Below are 25,147 nucleotides of genomic sequence, written 5' to 3' on the forward strand. Positions count from 1 at the left end.
TAGGCAAATGAAAAAAAATCACCTAGTTGTTTTCTACTGAAATGTTAATGGGCTTCAATTGAGTACACTGACTTTTCTTGTTAAAACTAAAAGAGGAATAAGAAACTGCTGGGCATCATCATCCAAGACCATCGAAAGAGGCAACTCTGAGTGCACAAGGGAAAGATACACTAAAAGCATGACAGCATATATATACCTACTCCTAACTATGGAATTCATTTTCAAAGTTCAGTCTCAAATATTTTCCTGATAGGCAAATAATCTCACGTATATCAGAGATTCATGAAAATTTAGGAAGGGAAAAGGAATTGACAAGAGAGCTTCCCCAGCATCCTAGTATATTCAATCGCCTTACTGCTGTAGCGAACATGGCAATGCTCGTGATCAGACTTGCATTTTAGCCGTCTCCATTTGGTGCTTCAATCAAACACTAAATGCTTATTAAATTCTCAGGCTGCAAAATTGAGTGATGGCTACTACATCAACTACCTAGGCTCGACTTGTTACTTTTTTCTTGACAATTCTTTTTCTCCGAGCCTTAGGAGCTGCTGTTTCACCCTCAGAAGCCGAGTCAGTCTGACCCTGTTTGATCCCAAGAAGGCCAAGCCCGGAAACTATGGCATTCTTAGATATCAACCATTTTGAAGAAGGCTGTTCAAGACCCTCCGTGGGTCGACTATAAGCCTTCAAGACGTCATCTGAATGGGCCAAGGGATCCACCTCCACACCAAGCCAAGCTAGTCTTGATGTCTCTCCAACTTGAACATTCAAAACCCTGCATACATTCGAATGATTATTAAGCAAGAAAAAATCGAATCCAATGAGCACCAAAAAATGTGCAAACATTAAGCTCTGCCAGAAAATCAACAAACACTATAAGCATGAACCATAAACAGCAATTTACACCAATTGCTTTATTTTAGGTACTAAAGCATTAAAACTTTTTCCCAAAAACGTGTAGCAAACTTGGATAAGCTGCTTCAGAATGGAGCATACTCCTAGTTTCTCTACTCGTAAGATTATATCACTTGGAATTTTTCCAGTATATCATTTTTGTGTTAATGTGGCAAGAAGATTCTTATTCTCTAAGCTCTGTAAGCTTATATGTACTATCAAAACGTGAAACTCTAGTTGATAAATGAAGTTTGCACTTGTTGAAAAAAAGGAAAGGCATATGCTACCACCATTTATTTACCAACTGTATACCTCAGGGCAGTGCTGAAGAAGAGAGCCACTCCAATAACATCAAAGTGGTTAACTACAGCTCTGTCAAATCCACACAAGAGCTGATAACGAAGGTTCGCATAAAGACCAAGAAAGGCACCATAACCAAGTGCATTACTGCTCACAGATGGGATAGTCACTGACAACCTAGCAAACAATAGTAGCAAACGAGATTTAGACTGGAACATAAGGTGTCGTCAATGGTATTTTACCTTTATAAAAAGAGTTAAATGGGAAATTAAATTGCCCAATACGCCATCCAATATCTACCTTCCCTCCTTTTTAGTGGCAACAAGGTTTGATAGAGCCCCTTGGACAGCTCCCGCAGTGAGTCCAACCATACAGAACTCTGCAGCCTTATAGAAAAAGGAATGAATTCTCTTCTGCAAGTCAAATTCTCTTAGTGGATAACTCTTTTCAAAGATATTGTTTGGAAGCTTCTGTAACGTGTTTTGCAAATCAAAGTGGAATGTGTTTCCATATGAGCGACAAGGAGCAAGCGACCAAACAACAATAGCATTGCAAGCCGTTACAGTAAGCACATTAAGAAGGGCAAGATCCCACTCATGCTTTATCCTAGATCACAATAAAAAAAACATGTTTGTTTAAAATCCTGCATGAGGACTTTTTAATGAGTTTTATTTCCTTGAACTGAACATATACCTCTCCTTACGGTTTTTGATCTCCCACCAAACTGAGCAACCAATTGTACTGGCCTGCTCTAGAAGCAGCTTGTACAAAAATGCCGGATCTGCAATCATCCTGTGTTAAAGATTCATAGAAAATCAGGCAACTAGAAGCATCAATCTAAATCTGCATAAAAACTTTGAATGGCTAAGACATCGATAGACAGAAGAGCAGTATATACTACCAGAATCTCAAAAGCTTGGAGGTGCCAAAGAACTCCCTGTTGAATATTCTAAAACTAAGCGAAGGAGGGTGAGGTTTATTCAGACTCAGCTCCGCTATTACACAAGCCAAGCAGCTTGGCTTATGCAAGCTCAAGCTCGTCTCGAGAAATTATTTTTAACCTTCAAGTTTCTGAGCTCCTTTGCGAGCTCAGTCCATTATGCAGATATCTATTCTTTTCCCTTTTTCCCCTTTCACACAGTAAGCAACTAATGGTCGAAATCAATTTGACATCATTTATTCTCAGTAACTTCAACAATGGTATCAAGGACAGGAAGGTTATATTGCACAGTTATAAAAAGGTTTTTGAAACAAAAGCCATCCTGTTGGAGAAGAGCGGGACTGCCCTCTGCTCCGTGAAAGTGTTGAGATCGCAGAACTTTAAAATGGGTTCACTGCTGCCATGTTCAGAGATAATTACCAAATTGTAGAATAAAAGAAATACACTATAAGAATACTGAGGATAGTGAGAGGGCAGACGAGAGATAGTCCAAGAACTTGTAATATTAGAGCCACAGAGGATGAGCTGGAGAGGAAAAGCCTGAAGGTGAGATGCAACGAGAAAGAGAGGTGGATGAGTAGACAGTTTGCATGTTTTGATACCAAAACTTGACTAGCTGAATTCACATAAGAAATCCCCAACATGAACACAAATGAAATCACAAATTCCAAAGATCAGCCCGAAAGAAAAGTTGAGGAGCGAGGAGACTAGAGTGTTACACCCCGTGTTTTCGTACGTAAGAATACATCATAAGTCAATTAATGTAAGCTAAGAAAGGGAATCGTCTTTTAAAAGTTTACAAAGTTAGTTCATCATGTTAACGTGGAGGTTACAAATATTTAAGATCATTAGTACCAAGTAGCAAGAGGGTTTGAAGGCTTAGAAGCTAAACGAATTGAAGAAAATAAGTTTCGTCGAAAGTCGACAAGTTGGAATGTTTTACCATGTACTTTTGGGGTGATACTAGGGTTATTAACATTATAAGGAGATTATATTATGAGTTATTTTAGTCGTACGATAGTTGGTGTTATGTTTTGAAGTCAAGCGAGTTGTGGAACAAAAGTTGGAAAAGGTCATCACAAGTTCCATTTATAATATGCTGAAATTTAGGTCAAATGTAGATGCACTTTTCTCCCAATATACTTGGAATCAATAGATTATCTACATATAAAATTGAAGATCTATGAGTCTAGTTTCCAACGCATTAAACTTTTTGTCAATACAACATCGGAGTAGAGAGATATTTGCATTTTTGCGAGACTGCGCGGGTTGGTAGGTGACAAGTAGGTGCATCACCTACTTGCCAAAATGAGAGGACTTAATTAAAAGCCCCAATGTCGGCCAAGAGGGGTCTTTTAAGGGAATATAAACTGAGTTATTTCACCTGTATTTCAGACCAAGAAAACCTAATTTAACCCCTGCAACTCCTCCCCCAAAATCCCACACAAACCCTAGGGTATTCCGGGTGTTACGACGTGATTCTAGTGCTGAAAAGTTCGGACAGCATGCTAGTTTCTCTTTCTCCTTCTTGTATCCGTGTTGAGGAACTTATTTTTGATGAAAAAGGACCAGGTTTCGTGGGTGATACTCAATACAAGGTAAGTTTGTGCTTCTCCTTCCATTATCTATGCGTTTGCGAGTTGTAACTCGATCGTAAAGAATAGACCTAGCTAGTTTCGGAAGAATGGTATGTTGTTTGATCTTGTGCAATGGTTGGATGGTTGTGAACTTATTTTTAAGTTAAATTCATGGCTGGTTTATTGGATAAGAGGTGTAATGATGTACTTTCGGTTGTATTTCTCAATTTGAAAGAAAAGACAAGTCGAAACGTATTTAAGTAAACCGAAAAATTATGTTTGAGTTGATGAACTTGTGAGACTGCTTTTGGGCTGTTTCGTGTTGGTATTGGGTTGTCTCTTTTACTACTATTTTTATGGAGTTGAGAGGAGGAAGGGTGTGGAGAAACACCACATAATGGCAAGGTTGTTTGTTGGTCGTTCGTCATAACATTTTCGGATTGTTTGACACTATTATGGTTGTCGTGTTGTGTATGAAGCGATAGGGGTATGTTGGGCTGTTTGTGATTGTTTTGACTAGTGTGAAGTCATATATATAGGGGAGGTGTTGTCCATTTTATTGTAAAATAGATTGTGGTCGATACATAATAGTTACGACGCTTAAACGATAACGAGAGTGTCATTTCTCTTATTGTAGACTAAGGAGCCGTGAAATTGCATAGCTTGAGGTTGGGAAGAATATACAAGGTATGTTAAGGCTCTTCCTTCATTCTTTTGGCATGATCTAAAGTGAAACGAACATAAACGATACGCTATTTCATAATGAATCTACTCCTAGCAACTAAGGTTGTCCATGTTATTCTTTCCTTACAAAGTTATTCCAAGAAAGTGTATATGATCCTTAAGTCCTAGTGAAGTTCATATTGATGGTATGATGTCCATAATGTTAATCGATGGTGCAATGACCTTATGTCACTCCAAAAGGTTTAGAACGTGACTCCATGAGTCCAGCATGCATTATATATGTATCTATTTTACTCTACCGAGCCGCGCTATAGTCGGCCGGGTATGGCACCTATTGTGCAACCACTGATCAGTTGGGTTTACCGAGCTCCACGTGGCCGGGTACGTTTTTACCGAGTCCTCTTTGAGGCCGGGTATGATATGATGATGATGATGCCCACAGAGGCGTATGTTTTTAAAAGTTTATGTATATATATGTATTATGCATTTCATGTCAGTAGCCCCCAGAGGCACTCAGATGTTACAGGTTGTATCTCCTCTATCTCTCTTTACATTACTGTTCTTATTTATGCTTTCCTGCCTTACATACTCGGTACTTTATTCGTACTGACGTCCCTTTTGCCTGGGGACGCTGCGTTTCATGCCCGCAGGTCCCGATAGACAGGTTGACATTCCTCCTAGTAGGCTATCAGCTCAGCGAAGGTGTTGGTGTACTCCACTTGCTCCGGAGTTGCCTATTTGGTCAGTATGCTTTGGATATGTATTGATTGGTATGGCGGGGCCCTGTCCCGACCTTTATGATATTAGGTACTCTTAGAGGCTTGTAGACAGATGTCAGGTGTATGGATACTTGCATGGCCTTTTCGGCTTATGTTTTGAGTTTACAAATGGTCATGTCGGCCTTATAGGCCCGTATGTCACATGTATAAGTTTGCATATCATGGTGGGTCGTCATATGTTGAGTATTCTCCTATGTTTCATTCTTGTTATCTCATGACGAGTTTTCTAGCTCATTTACCATGATAGTATGATAAGAAAGATATGTTATGTTGGTACTCGGTTGAGTAAGGCACCGGGTGCTCGTCGCGGCCCATCCGGTTTGGGTCGTGACAATAGAGAAACCAAGAGAATTTGATCAGAGGGAGTGTGACTGCATGCTGCACGAGGTGTAATTTCTTTCTTTTTTTTTTCTTTTTTTTTCTTTTTTTTTGGGGGGGGGGGAGGGGGGAGGGGGAAATAAGGTAAAGGTTTATTAATTGATGTACCAAGATGGTATCAAAGGAAAAACAAGACTGCTGGGAATATCCATAAAGTCAGTTACATCATCTCCCCTAATAGTTCTAGAAATTACATATATTGAACCACACTATCAATGAGACGACTCTTACACCAAAGAAACAAATTATTCAAACACTTATTTTTTCCTCTAGCAATATGATCTTTCTACCCATCAAAACAAGCTCTATTTCTCTGTAGCCAAATAGTCCCGAATATTGATACAGGTATGGTTCTCCAAGTCTGTTTCAGTTCTCTATGTGTCCTCTGATGCTTCCAGCTCTTCAATAATTCTTTAACACTCTGAGGCATGATCCATGATTTCCTACAGATGTTGAAAAAGAGTTCCCAGCATTGCCTAGTATATCTACAGTGCAGAAGAAGGTGATTCACAGTCTCCATCTCTTCTCCACACAAGAAGCACCTATTACTTAATGCAAAACCCTCTTTTGAAGGTTGCTCTGGGTAAGACAGGCTTCCCTAGCTGCAATCCAACCCAAGCATGTAGCTTTTATAGGCGCTTTAGCTTTCCAAATCACTTTCCAAGGCCAGCTAGTATTCGAGTGACCTGCTTGTTTCATAAGTAGGCTGTAACAATTTCTAACAGTAAACTTCCTATCTTTACTCTCTTTCCATACTAATGAATCCTATTTGTTTTGATCAATGTGGGTAGATTCCAATTGAAGGAGCAACTGGCAGAAATCTACTATTTCCCAATCATTCAAACTCCTTCAAAAACTCACCTGCCAACTTGAACTTGAATAAAGTTCAGCCACAACCCCATCTTTGTTATTACAACAACTAAACAGATCCGGGAATTTTGATTTCAATCACTCATCACCAGCACATAAATCTGTCCAGAAACTAATCTTACTTCCATTGCCCACCTCCAATCTAGTAAACTGCTTAAACTCTTCACATAATTTGTAGGTTTCTTTCCAAACTCCCTCTCTGGCGTACATACTTTCAAAGTGGAGGATTCCAGCCTTGTTTGTTCCCATGAATAGCTTCAATTATTTTAACCCAGGTTGCTTTTGCTTCCCTGCTAAATCTACAGAGCCACTTAAAAGGCATACTTTTATTCTGTAGTCTCAAAATTATAACCCCCAAACCACCTCCTTTCTTTTCTCTAGTGACCATCTTCCATCTGAATAAGTGAATTTTTTCATCCCATAGAAACTGATTTCGCAGAGAATTCAACCTTTTTTCAACTGCAGCAGGTGTTTGACCAAAAATTTAGATCTAGGTTTAAACAATTAGATTTTCTAATAAAATGGAGTTAATCTTAGCCAATATTAATATCCAAAAGATATGTTAACCGATTTTGTAGTGAGATATCACGGATATTATTTGAGTAGTAATAAATGACTACAATAATGCTATATTGAATCATTCAAAAATAAAGGAGGTAGCATTAAATAACAATAAATAGCAATGAATGGCATTTATGTAAATAAAGCATGTGAGTCACACAAAAAAGGTGAGATTCTTTGATATTCTTCCTGACAACGATAAATGATTGATAAGCCTTTGAATATTCGGATTCTCCTTGGATCGTGGGAGAAAAAGTTAGATAAATATCTGAAGAAAATGTGTATTTTGTATGATAGAGCAAGAATCTTCAGAGAATGTCAATGTGTTGTTTTTTACAAGGAGGGTCCAATCCCCTTCTATAGTTACATATCTAATACTATAGATTGGAGGAATATCTACTATAATATTCTGTTTAAAGTCTTATTTCTAAAACTAGCCGTTACTACTCTGCTAAAGGGAGTACTCATCCTTGTCCTCGTCCCCGTCCTCGTCCTCCGTTGGGTCCTAGACCTCGCCTTCATCCTTCGTTGACATCAGATTGATGACACGTGGCAGCCTTCGAAGGCTTCCTTAATATTGATTAAGCTCACATATAGTTATGATAATTTTTAGCCCATACAGTTAGTCCCTCCGCTTGTTGAGGTCATCTTCATGGACGAGTTCAATGAGCGGATAACAGCGGTCGTGATCGTTGTGATAAACAGGCGACGTGGCTCTTTGTGGACCGCATATTTCAAACCTTCAAATTTTCCGGGTGATTTGCTGGAACCATCTGGTCCAAGAAACGAAGTGACATCAAGACGTCATGATGATGCCAATTCCTGACGCATTGCGTGCATTCACACGTGACCTTTGATTGGTTCTGCCGTTCCGATTCTAGTGCCAATTATGATGAACCGTTTCGGGTTTGGTGCCTTAATCTCTATAAATAGAGATTGCTTCCTCATTGTTCAAACTTTACTTCCTTTCATACCATCCTTGCTCTACGTAAATTCCGTTATTTATCTTGAGTCTTCCTTGCCTCCTGAACCTTAACTTTCTTTCATACTCTCATCTTCTTATAAATCGCATAACCATGTTTGACCTTACTTCTAATGTTGATGAAGAAAGCCACGCCGTTATTTTGGCTGTTGTATTCCCCGTTCCGGGGGGGGGGGGCAGCCGTCGCCGCCGCAAAATATGAAGCTCTTCCTTCAGTGGAGGGGATCATCCCCCGCGACCCTAATGCTAGGTCCGATTTTCAACGGTCGCCGGATGTGATGACCGGAAAGTTTCAATCGTCAATGACATTATGGGCATTTGGCTGAATTGAAAGCTAAGTTTGGCCTTCCCAACCATGTGGAATTAACCCATGCTGGCAAGGACGAAGTGCGGTTCAACATCTTGGGTATTGCGCTCTCTATGCCTACCCATTCGCCATCGGCTACTCGTTCCCCCTTCTCCCGCTGGTGGAGGAGTTCTGACGGCTCAGCTCGCCCCTTATGTTTACAAGGTTATCAAGATGCTATCAAAGTTTGCTGAACTTGCCGAGGTCGAGGTCACGGTGCGGCATTTGGTGCATCTGTTCGCGCCTAGCTTCTACAGAGGGACGATGTTGAACTTTCGACATCGTGGGGCAAATACTTTGTGGTGAAGATGGACGATAAGAGCAGTCGGCAGTTCTGGCTCGACTACTTCTATGTCAAGACTGAGGCCGTTGTGGTTGATGTCGACGGTTTCCCCGAGGCTTGTAACCATACACGTAAGTGTTCGTGTTTTTTGCTTTCATCCTTTTAGGAACTTTGTTCATTTCAAATTAGTCGAGTAACTCTTCTCCTACAGCCACTAGTCGTCCTCCTCCTTTGGCGACACACCCCGCTGACTGGGTCAGGCAGGTTCTCCCTTACACCGTGAGGATTCGTGATTGGCCGAGCTTCTTTCAGAAGTTCAAACCGGCCCTCCCCTTGACATGTAATCTCCTTCTTCTGGTCGTTATCATATTGTGTATTGGCTTGTGCCGTTGTAAAATTTTACGCTTCGTTCTTTTTTAGGCTCAGACAGGGGGACTACCAGAAGAAACAGGGCGCCCGTGCCCACGTTTAGGAGGAGAAAAACTGTTGTGCCTTCCGTCTCCGCCCCCGTCTCAGCTATTGGGCCCGCTCCTCCCTCGTTTTCACTCATCGACGAAGACGACGAAGTCTCTCCTCGTGACAGGGACCTAAGTCCCCGCAAAAGGAAGGTTGTGGACGTAGGGGGAGTTCCCTCAGCCATCGATTCAGTAGAGGATGAATTCTCTCTCCGGGAGACGGCGACGATCTACATCGGATATGATGTTGGGGAGACCTCCGAGGACCCACAATTAGAAGAGGCTAATGAGGGTGTTCCCTTGCGTCCCGAGGAAGAGAAGGCTGTGGACAGGACGTTTGGTGACAGCTCTGTGCCTCCATGGCAAGAGAAGGCATTGTAAAAAATAACAAATTGACATACTCTGAAGATTCTTGCTCTATCATATAATACACCTTCTTTTCAGATCTTTATCTAACTTTTTCTCCCACGATGCAAGGAGAATCCGAATATTCAAAGGCTTATCAATCATTTATCGTTGCCAGGAATAATATCAAAGAACCTCACCCTTTTCGGGTGACACACATGCTTTATTTACATAAATGTCATTCATTGCTATTTATTGTTATTTAATGCTACCTTCTTTATTTTTGGATCATTGAATATAGCATTATTATCGTTATTTATTACTACTCAAATAATATCTGTGATATCTCGCTACAAAATCGATTAACATATCTTTTTGATATTAATATTGGCTAAGATTAACTCCATTTTATTAGAAAATCTAATTGTTTAAACCTAGATCTAAATTTTTTGGTCAAATAGCAGTTATAGCGAATAAGGACATTAGATAAGAAGGCATACCATCTAAAACACTATTAATCAAAATGAGTCCGCCTCCAAATGATAAATATTGCTTCTTCCGGGGAACTAATATGTTGGCACATCTATCCAAAAACCCTTGCCAAATACTTTGATCGTTTCTTCTAACTCCTAGTGGAAATCCAAGATAGACTATGGGAAAGTTGTCCACCCATCATCCTAAAATATCAGCCAATTCACCAATACAATCATCAGCATTAATACTATAAGTACTGCTCTTTCCCAGATTTACTTTCAATCTAGAAGCTGCTTCAAAGGCCAGTTAAATTCCTCTAAGATATAGAAATTGCTCCTTCTCTGCCTCACAAAACAAGAGGGAATCATCAGCATATAGAATGTGAGATAGCATCACACTATCACTACTGTTTCTTCCAATCCTCAGCCCCTTGACCAACCCAGGTCTTCAGCCCTCTTCAATACATGGCTCAGCATCTCCATTACTAAAACAAATAAATAAGGTGACAAGGGGTCTCCTTGTCTAAATCATCTTGAAGACTTGAAATATCCATGAGGGCTTCCATTGATTAAAATTGAGAATCTGACTGTCGAAATACAAAGCATAATCCAGTCAAGCCACTTATTTCCAAAATACTATCATTCTCATGACATTAATTAGGCAAGACCAGTTAATGTGGTCATAAGCCTTCTCAAGATCAAGTTTACAAGCAACACCTCTTTCTTTCATTTTCAACAGATACTCCACCACTTTCATTGGCCACCAAAGTTGCATCTATTATTTGTCTACCTTTTATAAAGGCGTTCTGATTGTGTGAGATTAGTTTGTCAATCACCATCTTCAATCTTCCCGCCAGTAGCTTAGCCAATATCTTATAAACACTGCCTAGTAGGCCTAAAATCCTGCACTTCCATTGCTCCCTTTTTTTTTTTGGTATCAAAGTGATGAAAGCCGAATTTAAGCTTTTAACAAAAGTACCCTTCTGATGAAAAGCAACCACGGCGTTCCATACATCCTCTTTCACAGTATTCCGGCATTTTTGGAAAAAATAAAGGTTAAAACCATCCAGGCCTGGAGCTTTGTCACCACCGAAAGAGTTAATTATTGCTTCCATTTCTTCAAAAGAGAAGGGCCTCTGCAACCACTCTTTATCTTCTTCTCATAGTTTTTTCAGGTTTTCATCCTCCCAGCTAGGCCTCCATGTTTCAGTTTCAGTAAAAAGACTTTCATAAAATCCCTGAATATGGTCCTTAATAATTTTATCACCCTCAACAGGATTCCCTTCAATCATTAGCTTGTCAATAGAGTTGAATCTCTTATGGGCATTTGCTTGTTTGTGAAAAAAAATTGTATTTCTATCACCATGCTTAATTCACAAACATCTAGATTTCTGTCTCCAACTTATTCTTCAGATTTTGCAATTTCATCAAGCTCCCTTATGATAACCGATCTTTCAGCCTCCAATTGCTCATTATTCTGATTATTTCTTAACCCATGATCAACATGTTCCAATCTTTCTAGTGCCTTGTTCTTCCTCATTTCTAGATTACCGAATACTTCTTTGTTCCACTTTTTGATGTCTGCCTTCAGTAAACTGAGTTTCTAAGCAAGGATGGCATCAGGATCCCCTTGAATATCATATGACTCCCACCAAGTATCTATCAATTCAGTGAAGCCCTTGTACTGAAACCAAGTTTCTTAGAAAGCTATTTACGTTTTTAAAAACAAATAAACCAACTGAGGTTTTTCAAACTCAACTCGTTTAACAATTGAGCATAAACTGAGTGTGAGCTTGAGCTTGAGCTTGGGTCATATCATAAATGGATGTGCTGGCCATGTTCTGTTAACAAATGCCTAAGCTCATTTACACCCCTGTTCAAAACTTTCAAGCTTTTGGAAGAAAAAGTCAAGATCATCCTTCCCCTGCACTCCCCTTCTTCACTGGAATCCCAAAACAAAATCTAAAAGGATAAACAATTCTGTCAATTCCTCTCATTTCAAGATACAAAATTCCAGAATGAGGCCACACTTTAGATATATATGATTTTTGGAATTCTGCCTTATCTGTTCCCAACTACAGTGTACCTCTTTCACCGAAGCAATATGCTTTTCAAGCGGCATATTCTCTTATGATAATTACATGTGGGCGGCAATAAATAAAATTTAACTCCATTGCACATTACACTCACTGTTCTTTCATAATATCCAATAAGCATGACAATCCATGACAGATTCTCAGGAACTTCTTTTTTCACTCCTGTACTAGGTTCATTTCATATTAAGAGTACAACCAGAGTGTCTTTATATCTTCTTTAGGTAAGGCGTGGTAAGAAGCAAAAGCATGACCTCTCAGTAAGAAAATGCTTGTGAACCAAACTTCTTTGAGACCTCAAAGTAAAACTTCGTAGGTATTTCTAAACACATAAAGTGATTAAAGCTAAATAGAGAGTATAAGGACTTCAATCAGCAAAGTAATTTCTCCAACCCCAGCAATCATACATATACTAAATTTCTAGTAGAAAGGCTTTTGTCCAGCACCTTTGCCCTCTCCAAGTGTTTTGAGTAATGAGGTAGTGTTGTATTTACCTGCCAATGAATGCCCTTGATAATCCTTGAGGAAGTGACCGGGAAATAAATCTAGCTGTTGTCGGCCTTGCATTAATGGCAAGAAACTTCACCATTTGGGCAGAGCTAACTAAGCCCTGGATGAAAGGTACAAACCATAGTTAGACACATAATAATGCAACTACATAACTACATTAAGCAAAGTAACTTGCCATTTCATAGGCTTGCCGAAACCCAGCTGGTAAATCCATCATTGTCTTCTGCCACTCATTCAGCACGGCATCAACAAATTTCCGATCAAATAACTGAAAATTATGAGAGATACAATACTGTTACTATTTTTTCCCCATGAATTAACAGAAATTATTTCCATTTGCAGAAGCCTCATACCTCTTGGAGTATCATTCTTCTCCTAAATAGTCCACCCTCATCTCCCTCATCACCATCATCAAAGTCATCAAAGTAATCATCATCATCACCATTATCGTCACCTCCATCACCACCGCCATGATTTAAATTCTTTCCCATATTTCCACCTCCTCCGCCAGTAGAAAGCTGTGATTTTGCACGGCATTAGCCAATTTTTTCAACACCCAAAGAGTTACCAAATTGTACCACGAAATCTTAAGATCAGGCAAAACACAGAGAAACAGGTTCTTAATAGGTGGAATATTCTGTCATCATATAAAGCAAGCACATGCCAAATTCACACCATCTAGGCCAGTTGAAGCACATTAATTTTTCGCCCTGTTCTTTTCTCACTTTTCCATTTCATTGACAAAGGAGATGCTTTAGAACCAAAATAACAAAGAGATACATTTCATTAAAGCGCATAAGACACATCTAGGAGCTTTAATTTGTCAGTGCTGGGTGCTGGATCCTCACATTGGCCAGTCATAAGTAAACAGCACCAGGAAACCCACACAACAAAACTCTTCAATCCAACAGAACATGTGGCAATGAAACAAACACATTTGCTCACCTACATAGTTTTATCCTAAAGCAAAAGCATTGTGTCTACACCTCCATACTTTCTAGCAACATGTCTGAAGGAAAAACCACAAACAAATAACAAGATGAAACTAGTCAAGAATACAACAACAGTTTCAGTTCCATTCGCATAGCCCAGCTTCACACCTCTGATTTTGATATAGGATTATTTCTGGAAAACTAGACACGCCTTAACGAAGCTTCTGGTGCTCCAATAATAATAAGAGATGAAAATTGATGTTCCTATAGACAAGTGTAAAATGATGTTCCTACAGACAATCTCAAAGTTTTGACTAAAATTTCTACTTTAACAAAACCTCTCTAACTCAACTATGAGTACCACACCGGAGCTTTCCCAACACCGGACACCATCAATGTTTTTCTTCAGCTTAAGTGATGAAAAGTGCCAAAAAGCAATAAGGTCTAGCACAAGGTCTACGGGACATGAAGCGAAAAGAGAGAAAGTGAAGCGCACGTTCCTTAGAAGTGAAATGAACAATATACGAAATAAGAAAAGTACAAATATAAATGAATTTAGAACTATAATAGTCCAATAGCAACTAAAGTAACTAATTTCAAAGTCCAATAAACAGCATTGTTGTTACTAAATCAACTCACCAAAAACATCAAATATAATTAGCATACAACAACACAACACCACTAAAGTCTCAATCCCAAGTTAGATGGTGTCAGCATATGAATCACCAATATCCATTTCATTCATTTGGGGGCCGTATTCAATTATTACTGACGCACTTACAAGCTGATATCTTTACAACATAGTAGAAAAATGGAAGTTCACCAGAACTATGAGGAGACAACAACTTCAGCACAAATTTCATTCAAGAAAAGCCAAAAAGTAAAAGAAAAATAAGGATAAAAGCTGCTAAAATCAATAATCTATTCACAAACCTCGGGGCTAGACTTGGTCTGTTTCTGGGTCAAATCAAGTTTCGATTTTTCCAATGTAACTGCACCTAAAGCACCGTATTTTCCCCCTTTCATTACCGGAGCGTACATTACCGAAGAGGATGACGACGGTGACGGAGAATCAATCAACGGTGACGCCTGAAAGCACCGCTCCAAACCGTCAATAGCGTCTCTGTCAATCGCTGGAGCAGTGGACGCCTTGATAACGTTAGTTTGACAGAGCTTCCCGGCGACCACCGGAGCTGGTCGACGGATAACTACGGCGGGAAATAAGGGTTTGGAGGTAGGGACAATTTGGGTATTTATGGGCATGAATTGAGCTGTTTGAAACACTGAGTGAGACATTTTTGTGATGATAATTCTTGAATCTTTAAGGTCTTTTCTTTCTCAAGTGTTTTTCTTATCTATGGAGAGCTTTTCATGGGTAAAATGGAGGAGGGAAATTTTCTCTCTCCAGAGAGAGAGAGGAGGAAGGGAAAGAAGGAATATCGAAGGGAGTGTTGGGGGGTTTTGATAGAATGGCCGAGAGAGTCAAACCCATCCAGAGAATGAGTCGACTCGGGCTGTCGACGGGTCAACTCTGTCGAGCTCCTCTTGGCTACATCGAGTGTAAAACTAAAGACAATGTGTTTGAGTATACAATTTTTAAAAATAGGTGAATATTATGTGTTTGATTTATATTAAAAAAAATAATAATTAAGAAAAAATTCCTGAAAATAACGAATATTATATTATTTAGCTTGCTCAATAAATGAAGGAATTCTGTTTCCTATGTCTTACTATGATTTATGTGGATTTATATGAGATTATCTTATAAATATTATTGTGTAATAAAAACAATAAAAGTAGAAGAACAATATTGCAGAGAAAGAGAGTAATTCTTATTGAATTTTGGGATGATTTACAATGGGGTAAGACCCCTCTATTTATGGGGGAAAATAACTTAGCCACAAAGTAAAACTCTCTAAAAGATAAACATTCACTCTAATTACAATTCTATTCATAACACTCCCCCTTGAATGTTCTACTCAATAAGTAATGTGCCTCGTTAAAACCTTAACTAAAATAAAACCCAATGGGAAAAAATCTAGTAAAGAAAAAGAGTACACATATCTAACAATACGCATTTTGGTTGCCTCGTTAAAAACCTTGCAAGGAAAACCCAGTTGGACAAAACTTTGTAAGGGAAAAAGAGTGCAACGCGTATTAAACTCCCCTTGATGAGAGCATCATTTCACATCCTTGAGCCTTTGCACCAATCTTGTGCACTAGCTTCTTGAAGGTTGACATCGGTAGAGATTTTGTGAACAAATCAGCCATATTATCACTTGAACGAATTTGTTGCACATTGATATCACCATTCTTTTGAAGATCATGTGTGAAAAATAACTTCGGTGAAATGTGTTTTGTCCTATATTTTTTTATGAATCCTTCTTTCAATTGGGCTATGCATGCTGCATTGTCTTCATACAAAATCGTGGGTAGTTTGTCACATTTCAAACCACATTTGTCTCGAATAAGATGTATTATAAACCTCAACCACACACACTCCCGACTTGCTTCATGAATAGCAATTATCTCAACATGATTAGATGAAGTAGCCACAATTTATTGCTTAGTCGATCGCCAAGATATGACAGTGCCTCCACAGGTAAACACATAACCTGTTTGAGATCGAGCCTTGTGTGGGTCAGATAAATACTCAGCACCAGCATAACCAACAAATCAGGACTGCAATTATTGCCATAAAATAAGCCCATATCGGTAGTCCCTTTTAGATACCGCAATATGTGTTTGATTCCATTCTAATGTCTTCTTGTGGGAGCAGAGCTATATCTTGCTAAGACATTAACTGAAAAAGTTATGTCGGGCCTTGTAGTATTAGCAAGATACATTAGTGCACCAATTGCACTAAGATATGGTATTTCAGGACCAAGAAGCTCTTCATTCTCTTCTTGAGGTCGGAATGGATCCTTATTCACATCAAGTGATCGAACAACCATCGGAGTACTAATGGATGTGCTTCATCCATGTAAAACCGTTTCAATACCTTTTCTATGTAGGCAGATTGATGAACAAAAATTTCGTTTGCCAAATGTTCAATTTGCAAACCAAGACATAATTTAATCTTTCCGAGATCTTTCATCTTGAATTCCTTCTTTAAATAATCAATTGCCTTTTGGAGTTCTATAGGAGTTCCAATAAGGTTTATGTCATCAACATATACGGCAAGTACAACAAATTCTGATGTTGTTTTCTTTATAAAAACACATGGACAAATGGCATCATTTATATAACCTTCCTTTAATAAATACTCACTAAGACGATTATACCACATTCATCCTCATTGCTTAGACCATACAATTTGCAATTTGATTGAAAACATTTCCCGGGACTTTGAATTATGTGCGTTAGGCATTTTAAATCCATCGGGAATTTTCATGTATATCTCATTATCAAGTGAGCCATAAAGGTAGGCGGTAACCACATCCATTAAATGCATGTCAAGCTTTTCATGGACAGCAAAACTAATGAGATAATGGAACGTTATAGCGTCCATAACGGGTGAATATGTCTCTTCATAATCGACATCATGCCTTTGTGAAAATTCTTGTGCAACAAGGCGTGCCTTATATCTTTCTACCTCATTTTTCTCATTCCTCTTGCGTACAAATACCCATTTATAGCCAACAGGCTTAAAACCATTAGGTGTTTGGACTACAGGCCCAAAAACTTCACGTTTTACAAGTGAATTCAACTCTGATTGGATTGCTTCTTGCCATTTTGGCCAATCACGTCTTTGTCGACATTCTCCAACAGATTGAGGTTCAAGATCTTCGCTTTCTTGCATAATGCTAGATGCAACATTATATGCAAAGACATAATCCACCACTATATCCACTCGATTCAAATTTGTCTCAATAACGTTTGGATTTATTGATAGTTCCTTATTTTCTTGAGTCTCAGGCTCAGTGATTTCTTCATGAATCTCAGGATTGGTTAAATCATGGATTTCTTCATGAGACTCTTTCATAGTGTCATCTTGATCATTTATTTTTCTTTTTCTAGGATTTCGATCCTTAAAACCTAATGGTCTGCCACGTTTTAGGCGTGCTTTTGACTCATTAGCTATGACACTAGAAGATTGTCCAACAGGGACATCAATACGGATTGGAACATTCTCTACATGGATATGTGATTTTGTTATCCTTTCAAATCCGTAAATGCATCTGTCATTTGATTTGCTATTTTTTGTAAATGAATAATCTTTTGCACCTCTTTTTCACAAATAGAGGCACGTGGATCAAGATGAAACGATGATGGATTTTTCCACAAAATTTTCTGTTTGGTTTCACCATTTTCTCCCCCTAATTTTGGGAAAAGTGTCTCATCGAATCAACAGTCTACAAATCGTGTAGTGAATAAATCCCCCGTTAATGTTTCGAGGTAGCGAATAATGGAAGGCGATTCAAACCCAACATATATTCCTAACCTTCTTTGGGGGGCCATTTTGGTGCGATATGGCGGTGCTACGGGCACATATACTGCGCATCCAAAAATTCTTAAATGGGATATATTAGGTTCATGACCCAAAACTAATTGCAACGGGGAATATTTATGATAATTTGACGGTTTGAGACGAACTAGCATTGTTGCATGCAAAATGGCGTGACCCCAAACAGAAGTGGGCAACCTCATTTTCATGAGTAACGGTCTTGCTATCAATTGCAGACGTTTAATTAAAGACTCTGCAATGCCATTTTGAGTGTGAACATGAGCTACAGGATGTTCCACTTTTATCCCAATTGATAAATAATAATTATTAAATGCTTGGGATGAAAACTCAGCAGCATTATCAAGTCTAATAGACTTAATTGGATTATCGGGGAATTGCGCCCGTAATCGAATTATTTGTGCCATTAATTTTGCAAACGCGAGGTTGCGAGATGACAATAGGCACACATGAGACCATCTAGAAGATGCATCTATTAAGACCATAAAATATCTAAACGACCCACTATATGGGTGAATAGGTCCACAAATATCCCCTTGTATAGGTTCCAAAAACGCAGGGGACTCTATCCCAACCTTTGTTGGTGATGGTCTAATAATTAACTTGCCTTGATAACAAGAAGTGCAAGAAAATTTATTATTTAAAAGAATCTTTAAATTCTTTAATGGATGCCCATTTGAGTTTTCTATAATCCGTCTCATCTTAATTGATCCAGGGTGTCCCAATCGATCATGCCAAAGTACAAAAGTATTGGAATCAGTTACCTTTTGGTTTACAATAGAATGTGCCTCAATTGCACTAATTCTTGTCCAATACAAGCCGCAAGATAAAGATGGGAACTTCTCATTAACCCTCTTTTGGCCAGAGACATTCTTGGTAATGATGAGATATTCAAGATTATTCTCATCTATTCTCTCATTATGATATCCATTTCGGCGGATATCTTTAAAACTCAACAAGTTCCTTTTGGACTTGGAGGAGAACATTGCATTATCTATGATAAGTATTGTTCCCTTAGGCAGAGTTATAGTAGCTCTTCCAGAGCCTTCAATTAATTTACTACTACCAGAAATTGTAGTAACATCTGCCCTACACATACTTAAATGAGAGAAATATTTCTTCTCTTTGAATATTGTATGTGTCGTATATCAATCAATTAAACAAATATTTTTACAATTGAACTTTGATCCAAATTTAGTTTGAGAGATATCCATATTTGCTTCACATGGTTTGACATACAAAAAAAATATACAAATAAACATTAGTATTTTCAGAGAAAAAGGGAAAAGAAACAAAATTGAATCAATGATTCAATACTGACCTTTTAATTCAATTTCGAGCAAACTCTAATTATGACATAAGCAATTGCGTAGCTAAAAAATAATGTAATTATAAGTACACTACCTATATGATCAAGAAGTATTATTGATCATACAACAGTATTAAAATCGAGATACAATATAAGGATATGAGAATCCCCTTCTTAAATCCCAAATTCTAATTAATAATACATGATTAACATAAAAGGAAATAATTGTGTTGCCTTACGATGAATCAATTGAATCTAAGTAAATTATGCACCACTTTAAATCACATCACGTTGTTATCTTGATTGTCATATTTGACAGAATCATTCACTGGGTATCCATATATACATCATAAGTTGGAAAACTACTTTTATAGCCACGAACAATTTTCCCATAACAACGTGCACGTAGTAAAAAAATTACAGTTCATATTATGTAAAAGAAAAATTTTACCAGACAATATAATGACAATATAGTATAGTTGCATATTAGTCATATTAGGTAATGTATGATTTTAAAACCATTAGGTGCTGACGAAATAACAGATGATTCTAGAACTATATTCCATAAAAACGAACTAACACTATTTTATAAAATAAATAATACTAATTGATATTAATGACTACTACTCATGTAAAGAACTATGATTACATGATGTTTATTCACTAGCTACTACGAATAGGCAAAAATAATAACCAAACTACTCAATCATCTTTAACCACAGATCCATCACCGAGTGGTCTATTTTTCCGTCAGGGTGCTCAAAGAAGTCTGCCACATCCAAGTGGGTAATGTCAAATTCATTGTCATAGACAAGATTAGCTTCAGTGCCTTTATTTTTTAGAGATGCTTGATAAAGCTCAACCAAATGTCTTGGTGTACGACAAATATTTGCCCAAATACCTTTTTCCACCGCAACGATAATATTCAGTTTCTGAACCATTTGCCTTTGGCTTCTTATCTTTCCCTTTCCACTTTCGGTGGTTATTTTTCTTTGGGGGGTGATTAACACCAGGAAAATTTCTTCCTTGCCTACGGCCACGACCACGACCACGAATAGGGCCACAGCCTTTTCCACGCTTAGCATAATAGGAATACACCTCATCCACTTCAGGCAATGGTGTAGACCCAGTGGGTCGATTTTCGTGATTTCTCATGAGCAAGTCGGTGTTTCGTTCAGCCACAAGGAGAAGAGAAATCAACTCAGAGTACTTCTTGAAACCTTTCTCTCTGTACTGCTGTTGCAGGACCATATTGGAGGCATGAAACGTTGTAAATATTTTTTCAAGCATATCATAGTCAGTGATAGTATCTCCACAGAGTTTCAATTCAGAAGTAATACTGAACATCGCAGAATTATATTTAGAAACTGTCACGACCCTAAAATCCCTCCGAAGGAGTCGTGATGGCACCCAGTCTCTAAACTAGGAAAGCCTAACATTAACTGAAATAACCTTGACATTTACTGACTTCAAATTAAATAACTCTGAATAAATCACAATTTCCCAAAACCGGTGGTACAAGTCATAAGCCTTTCTAAGAGTAGTTATACAAAAATAAATACAACACTGTTCCAGAACGAGAAGGAACCAATGGAATGTAAATACAAACGAAGGTGACTCCGAGGCCTGCGAACGTAGCGGTATGTTACCTTGAGTCTCCACCACGACGATCTGCACAGCTACTATCGATCAATTCCTGGATCTGTACACAAAAATGTACAGAAGTGTAGTATGAGTACACCACGCAGTGCCCAGTAAGTATCAAGACTAACCTCGGCGGGGTAGTGACGAGGAACAGTCAAGACACCTACTGGTCAGACAGATTAAACAAGATATGATAACAAATATCAAGATAAAGGTAACGAAATAATATCAACAGCAGGGATAAATCAATCTACAAACTGTCTAAATAATAAAAGGAAACTCGGATGGAAACGAAAGATAACCAAATAAATCAACACAAACATAGCTGGAACACAGAGAAGTAGAATGAACTCAAGTAAGGAAGACAGTGTCAACTCAATCAATCATATCGTTTCTGGTGCACAACCAGCCATCTCAGAACTCGATGTCTCATATCATAAACTCAACTTCCAAACCTTTAGCACACCCGGCACCTTGTTCCCACATATTTTGTCTCACTTTGTACAACAACATTCTCATGTTACTCAGTACATAGGACCCATAACTAATGCAATTAAGATGTTCCAGGGGTCTCATTTACATAACATAAAGTAGAGTACAACTTCTAAACCAATTAGGAACTCAGCAAGAAAAGATGAAGTTATTTTTAGAAATCATTTGAATAAAGAAACTACCATTTTCAATTTAAAATACAACATCAAATGAATTATTACCTTTAACATGGGATTTAATAAATTAACTTAGTAGAAATTCCTTTTTAAGTAATTACAACTTCAGACGGTTTATGGGAATTTAATTGAGTAACTGATTGAATTAAAAATGTGACAATTTTGAAAATTTGAAGTATTGAAATATGTATATATAAATATGGCGAGGTATTGAAAACACTATGAATTCCAACACAAAGGATCACAACAGTAAAGGAATCTAAACAGTTAAAACACTTGAATTGATAACAACAAATAAACACAGCAAACAGAAAGTGCACGGCATCACCCCTCTTGCTTTAACTCTCAATCCTCACCATGCAATCAATATAAATGTAAATGTGCACGGCATCACCCTTCGTGCTTTATCACTCTTCCTCACCATATAAATAATATAAATGTGCACGGGATCACGCTTCGTGCTTTATCTCTCTTCCTCACCATATACATCAATATAAATGTAAATGTGCACGGCATCACCCTTCGCGCTTTATCACTCTTCCTCACCATATGAATAATATAAATGTGCACGACATCACCCTTCGTGCTTTATCTCTCTGCCTCACCATATGCATCAATATAAATGTAAATGTGCACGGAATCACCCTTCGTGCTTTATCACTCTTTCCTCACCCAAACAGTGGAAACAACAACATCCCGGCAAGGGAATAAACAATAGAAACAAATACACCCGGCAAGGGAATCAACAATAGAAACAAATACATCCCGGCAAGGGAATCAGCTATAACCAATCTCGTTCCAACAGTTAACTTCACAAAATAAATCCTAACTTTAGTCAATACTCAACAACGGTCAAATACTAAGGAAATACCATAAGCCTGATCCAATATGAATACTCATCAATTTAAGCATAAATAATACGTAATACGAATCACAACAGTCACAGTGTAAGACTCACGAAACAACCAAGAAGCGCAATAACCTTAACAAAACAACAGACATAATAAGCACGTGATAACTACACCGACAACCACGACAATTTGGACACATATCATATATACACGGGGTCATAGAGGAATTCACAATTAAGAGATAACGAAACAATAAAGAGAACAACCATTTCAATTAAGGCAAATAAGGGCCAAGTAACAAGTAAGAGTTAGAGGCAAGCTAACAACATCGTATGGAGCATATAGAGGTAAATTAAACAATTAGGAAACTCAATCATAACAGAATACTTCCCACATAATGAACACAAGGACCTAAGGACCCTAAAGGCAAATTTCCCATAAGTAAGTCCGAGCACACACTCGTCACCTCGTGTGCACGGACTACAAATGGCATAGAAGACCCAACTCCTAAAGGGAAGTCCCCCACACAAGGTTAGGCAAGATACTTACCTCAATCCGGGCAATTCAATACTCAATTTAGCTTTTCCTTTACCAATTCATCAACGCTCGACTCAATCTAGCCAAAAACGGCTTGAATACATCAAACAATGCAAGAGAAAACAATTCCAATGAACAAAAGTATGATTCTTATACAATTTGCAAAAAGTCAACAAAAGCCAACTCCCTAGGCCCGCGCCTCGGAACCTGATAAAATTTACAAAAATTGAACATTCATTCTGATACTTCTTGAACCTCTCAAGTCTCTTCTGCTCCTCCTCTGAAGCTACTCCCCTCTCCTCGGACTGAGCTGGGGCTACAGGCTGTGCCGGTATAATCTCTGGGACCTGCTCAACATGCACTCGCTGCTCAGGAGTGCGGGCGGCGGGAGTTTGTGCTCCTCCCCCGGCCTGGGATATGGCTGCAGCAAAGGGAAGCAACCCTGCCTGAGCTAGAGTGGTGTACATACTCATAAACTGCGCAAGAGTCTCCTGGAGAGCTGGAGTAGTAGTAGCAATAGGCGTGTCAGGCGCTTGTGCTCCAGCTGGAACTGCTGGTGGCTCCTCTATAGCAGCTCGCGCGGGTGCTCTGGCTGCACCGCATGCGCGTCCTCGGCCCCTACCCCGGCCCCGACCTCTGACGGCTCTCGCAAGGCACGCGGGTGTCTGGTCACCTCCAGTACCACGTGTCCTCACCATCTGTGAGAGAATAGAAGACAGAAGTTTAGAATTTTGATACCAAAATCTCGCATGATAAGGAATTCAAATGAAGTGAAATTTTCTTAACAGTTACATAGCCTCTCGTAGATAAGTACAGACGTCTCCGTACCGAGCCACCAGAATCTAATAAACCGGCTTGTGATTCATGACTCCTTTGAACCTAGAGCTCTGATACCAACTTGTCACGATCCAAGTTCGCCCTCCGTGAAAATGTCGTGACGCTACCTAGTCCCTACGACTAGGTAAGCCTAAAAATTTCGAAAAAAGAAAGAAACAAATACGGGAAAACTAAATAAAAACCAAGATAACAAAATATAACAGTGTTTAAGATGCCGTCCGGCATATAACAATGCAAGATTTCCAACTGAACACTCCCCAAACCCGGAATCCCATGAATCACAAGCTAAGAGTACATAAAAGGCTCTAAGTCCAGAAATGTCTATCAACAAGGAAGATACAAAAGGGCTATACTAGTACAGAGAATAGAAAGGGACTCCTCGGTCTGCGGACGCGGCAGATATACCTCGAAGTCTCTACAGAAACGCCTCGCCTCAAGGGTGATAAGACTGAGTGAAAGTACCTGGATCTGCACACGCAAAAACATGTGTAGGAAAGGGCATGAGTACACCACAGCGGTACCCAGTAAGTGCCAAGCCTAACCTCGGTCGAGTAGTGACGAGGAAGGTCAGGGCCCTACCGGTCATATACAATAATATATAAGGAAATAAGCATTATTAAAGTAACACAGGATAATAAGAGTAGCAACAACTACAACAGAGACAAATAATCATAGAGGAATACAGCCCAACACAGAGATAACAACCGGGGATCTCCCAAGATACCGTCCTGCAGTCCCAAATATAAATGTCCAGTGGATTTTCCGGGTGTCGTCTCGTAGTCCAACTCATAACGCGCAGGGGATCTCCCGGAATACCACATCCGTAGTCCCAAATGTAAATACTCAGTACTGGGAGAATCTACCGGGTGCAGTCCCGTAGTTCCAATATAAACGCGCACGGGGATCTCCCGGAATACCACATCCGTAGTCCCAAATAAAACAGGCAAGGGGGGATCTCCCGGGATATCGCCCGTAGTCCCAAAATAAACACACAGCAGCAACACGAAGAATATTCAATTTAATCAAATTTATACCTAGGAAAAACACGTATTTCTAGCCTAGCATGCTGCACAGAATTCAAATAAGGCAGTTTGAGCAAGTAAAGCAATTGAATCAGTCAGACATGCTTTCCTAAGCTAATAGTAGGCTTAAATGGCAATTAGTAAAAATAGGAAAGAAAATACACAGTAATAGTTATTTAATAAAAACCGGATTTTTCAACAATTAGCACATGTACGCACTCGTCACCTTGCGTACAAGGTATTTCATATATCAACAATACCAAATCCTAAGGGGAGTACCCACACACAATGTTAGGCAAGCCACTTACCTCGAACCAGCTCAATCAAATCTATACCACGTTCTTTCCACGAGTGTCCGACTCCAAATGGCCCAAATCTATTCAAAGTAATTGCATAATTTAAATAACACTTC

At 38.9% G+C, this 25,147-nt stretch overlaps 1 protein-coding gene across 1 annotated transcript; it reads right to left on the bottom strand.

The window, feature by feature from the left end:
* Nucleotides 1-72: 72 nt before the first annotated feature.
* On the bottom strand, nucleotides 73-14,888 carry LOC109237352 (protein RETICULATA-RELATED 1, chloroplastic-like). The gene is made up of 8 exons (XM_019403652.1): nucleotides 14,336-14,888; nucleotides 12,824-12,988; nucleotides 12,646-12,738; nucleotides 12,455-12,570; nucleotides 1,888-1,986; nucleotides 1,495-1,800; nucleotides 1,207-1,371; nucleotides 73-775 (listed from the first exon to the last, which is right to left on the bottom strand). Exons 1-8 carry the CDS (start codon nucleotides 14,696-14,698, stop codon nucleotides 490-492), a joined length of 1,593 nt encoding a protein of 530 aa, XP_019259197.1. The 5' UTR covers nucleotides 14,699-14,888; the 3' UTR covers nucleotides 73-489.
* Between the last annotated feature and the right edge of the window lie 10,259 nt (nucleotides 14,889-25,147).

The sequence above is a fragment of the Nicotiana attenuata genome, unplaced genomic scaffold, assembly GCF_001879085.1.
Source record: "Nicotiana attenuata strain UT unplaced genomic scaffold, NIATTr2, whole genome shotgun sequence".
Taxonomy (NCBI): Eukaryota; Viridiplantae; Streptophyta; class Magnoliopsida; order Solanales; family Solanaceae; genus Nicotiana; species Nicotiana attenuata.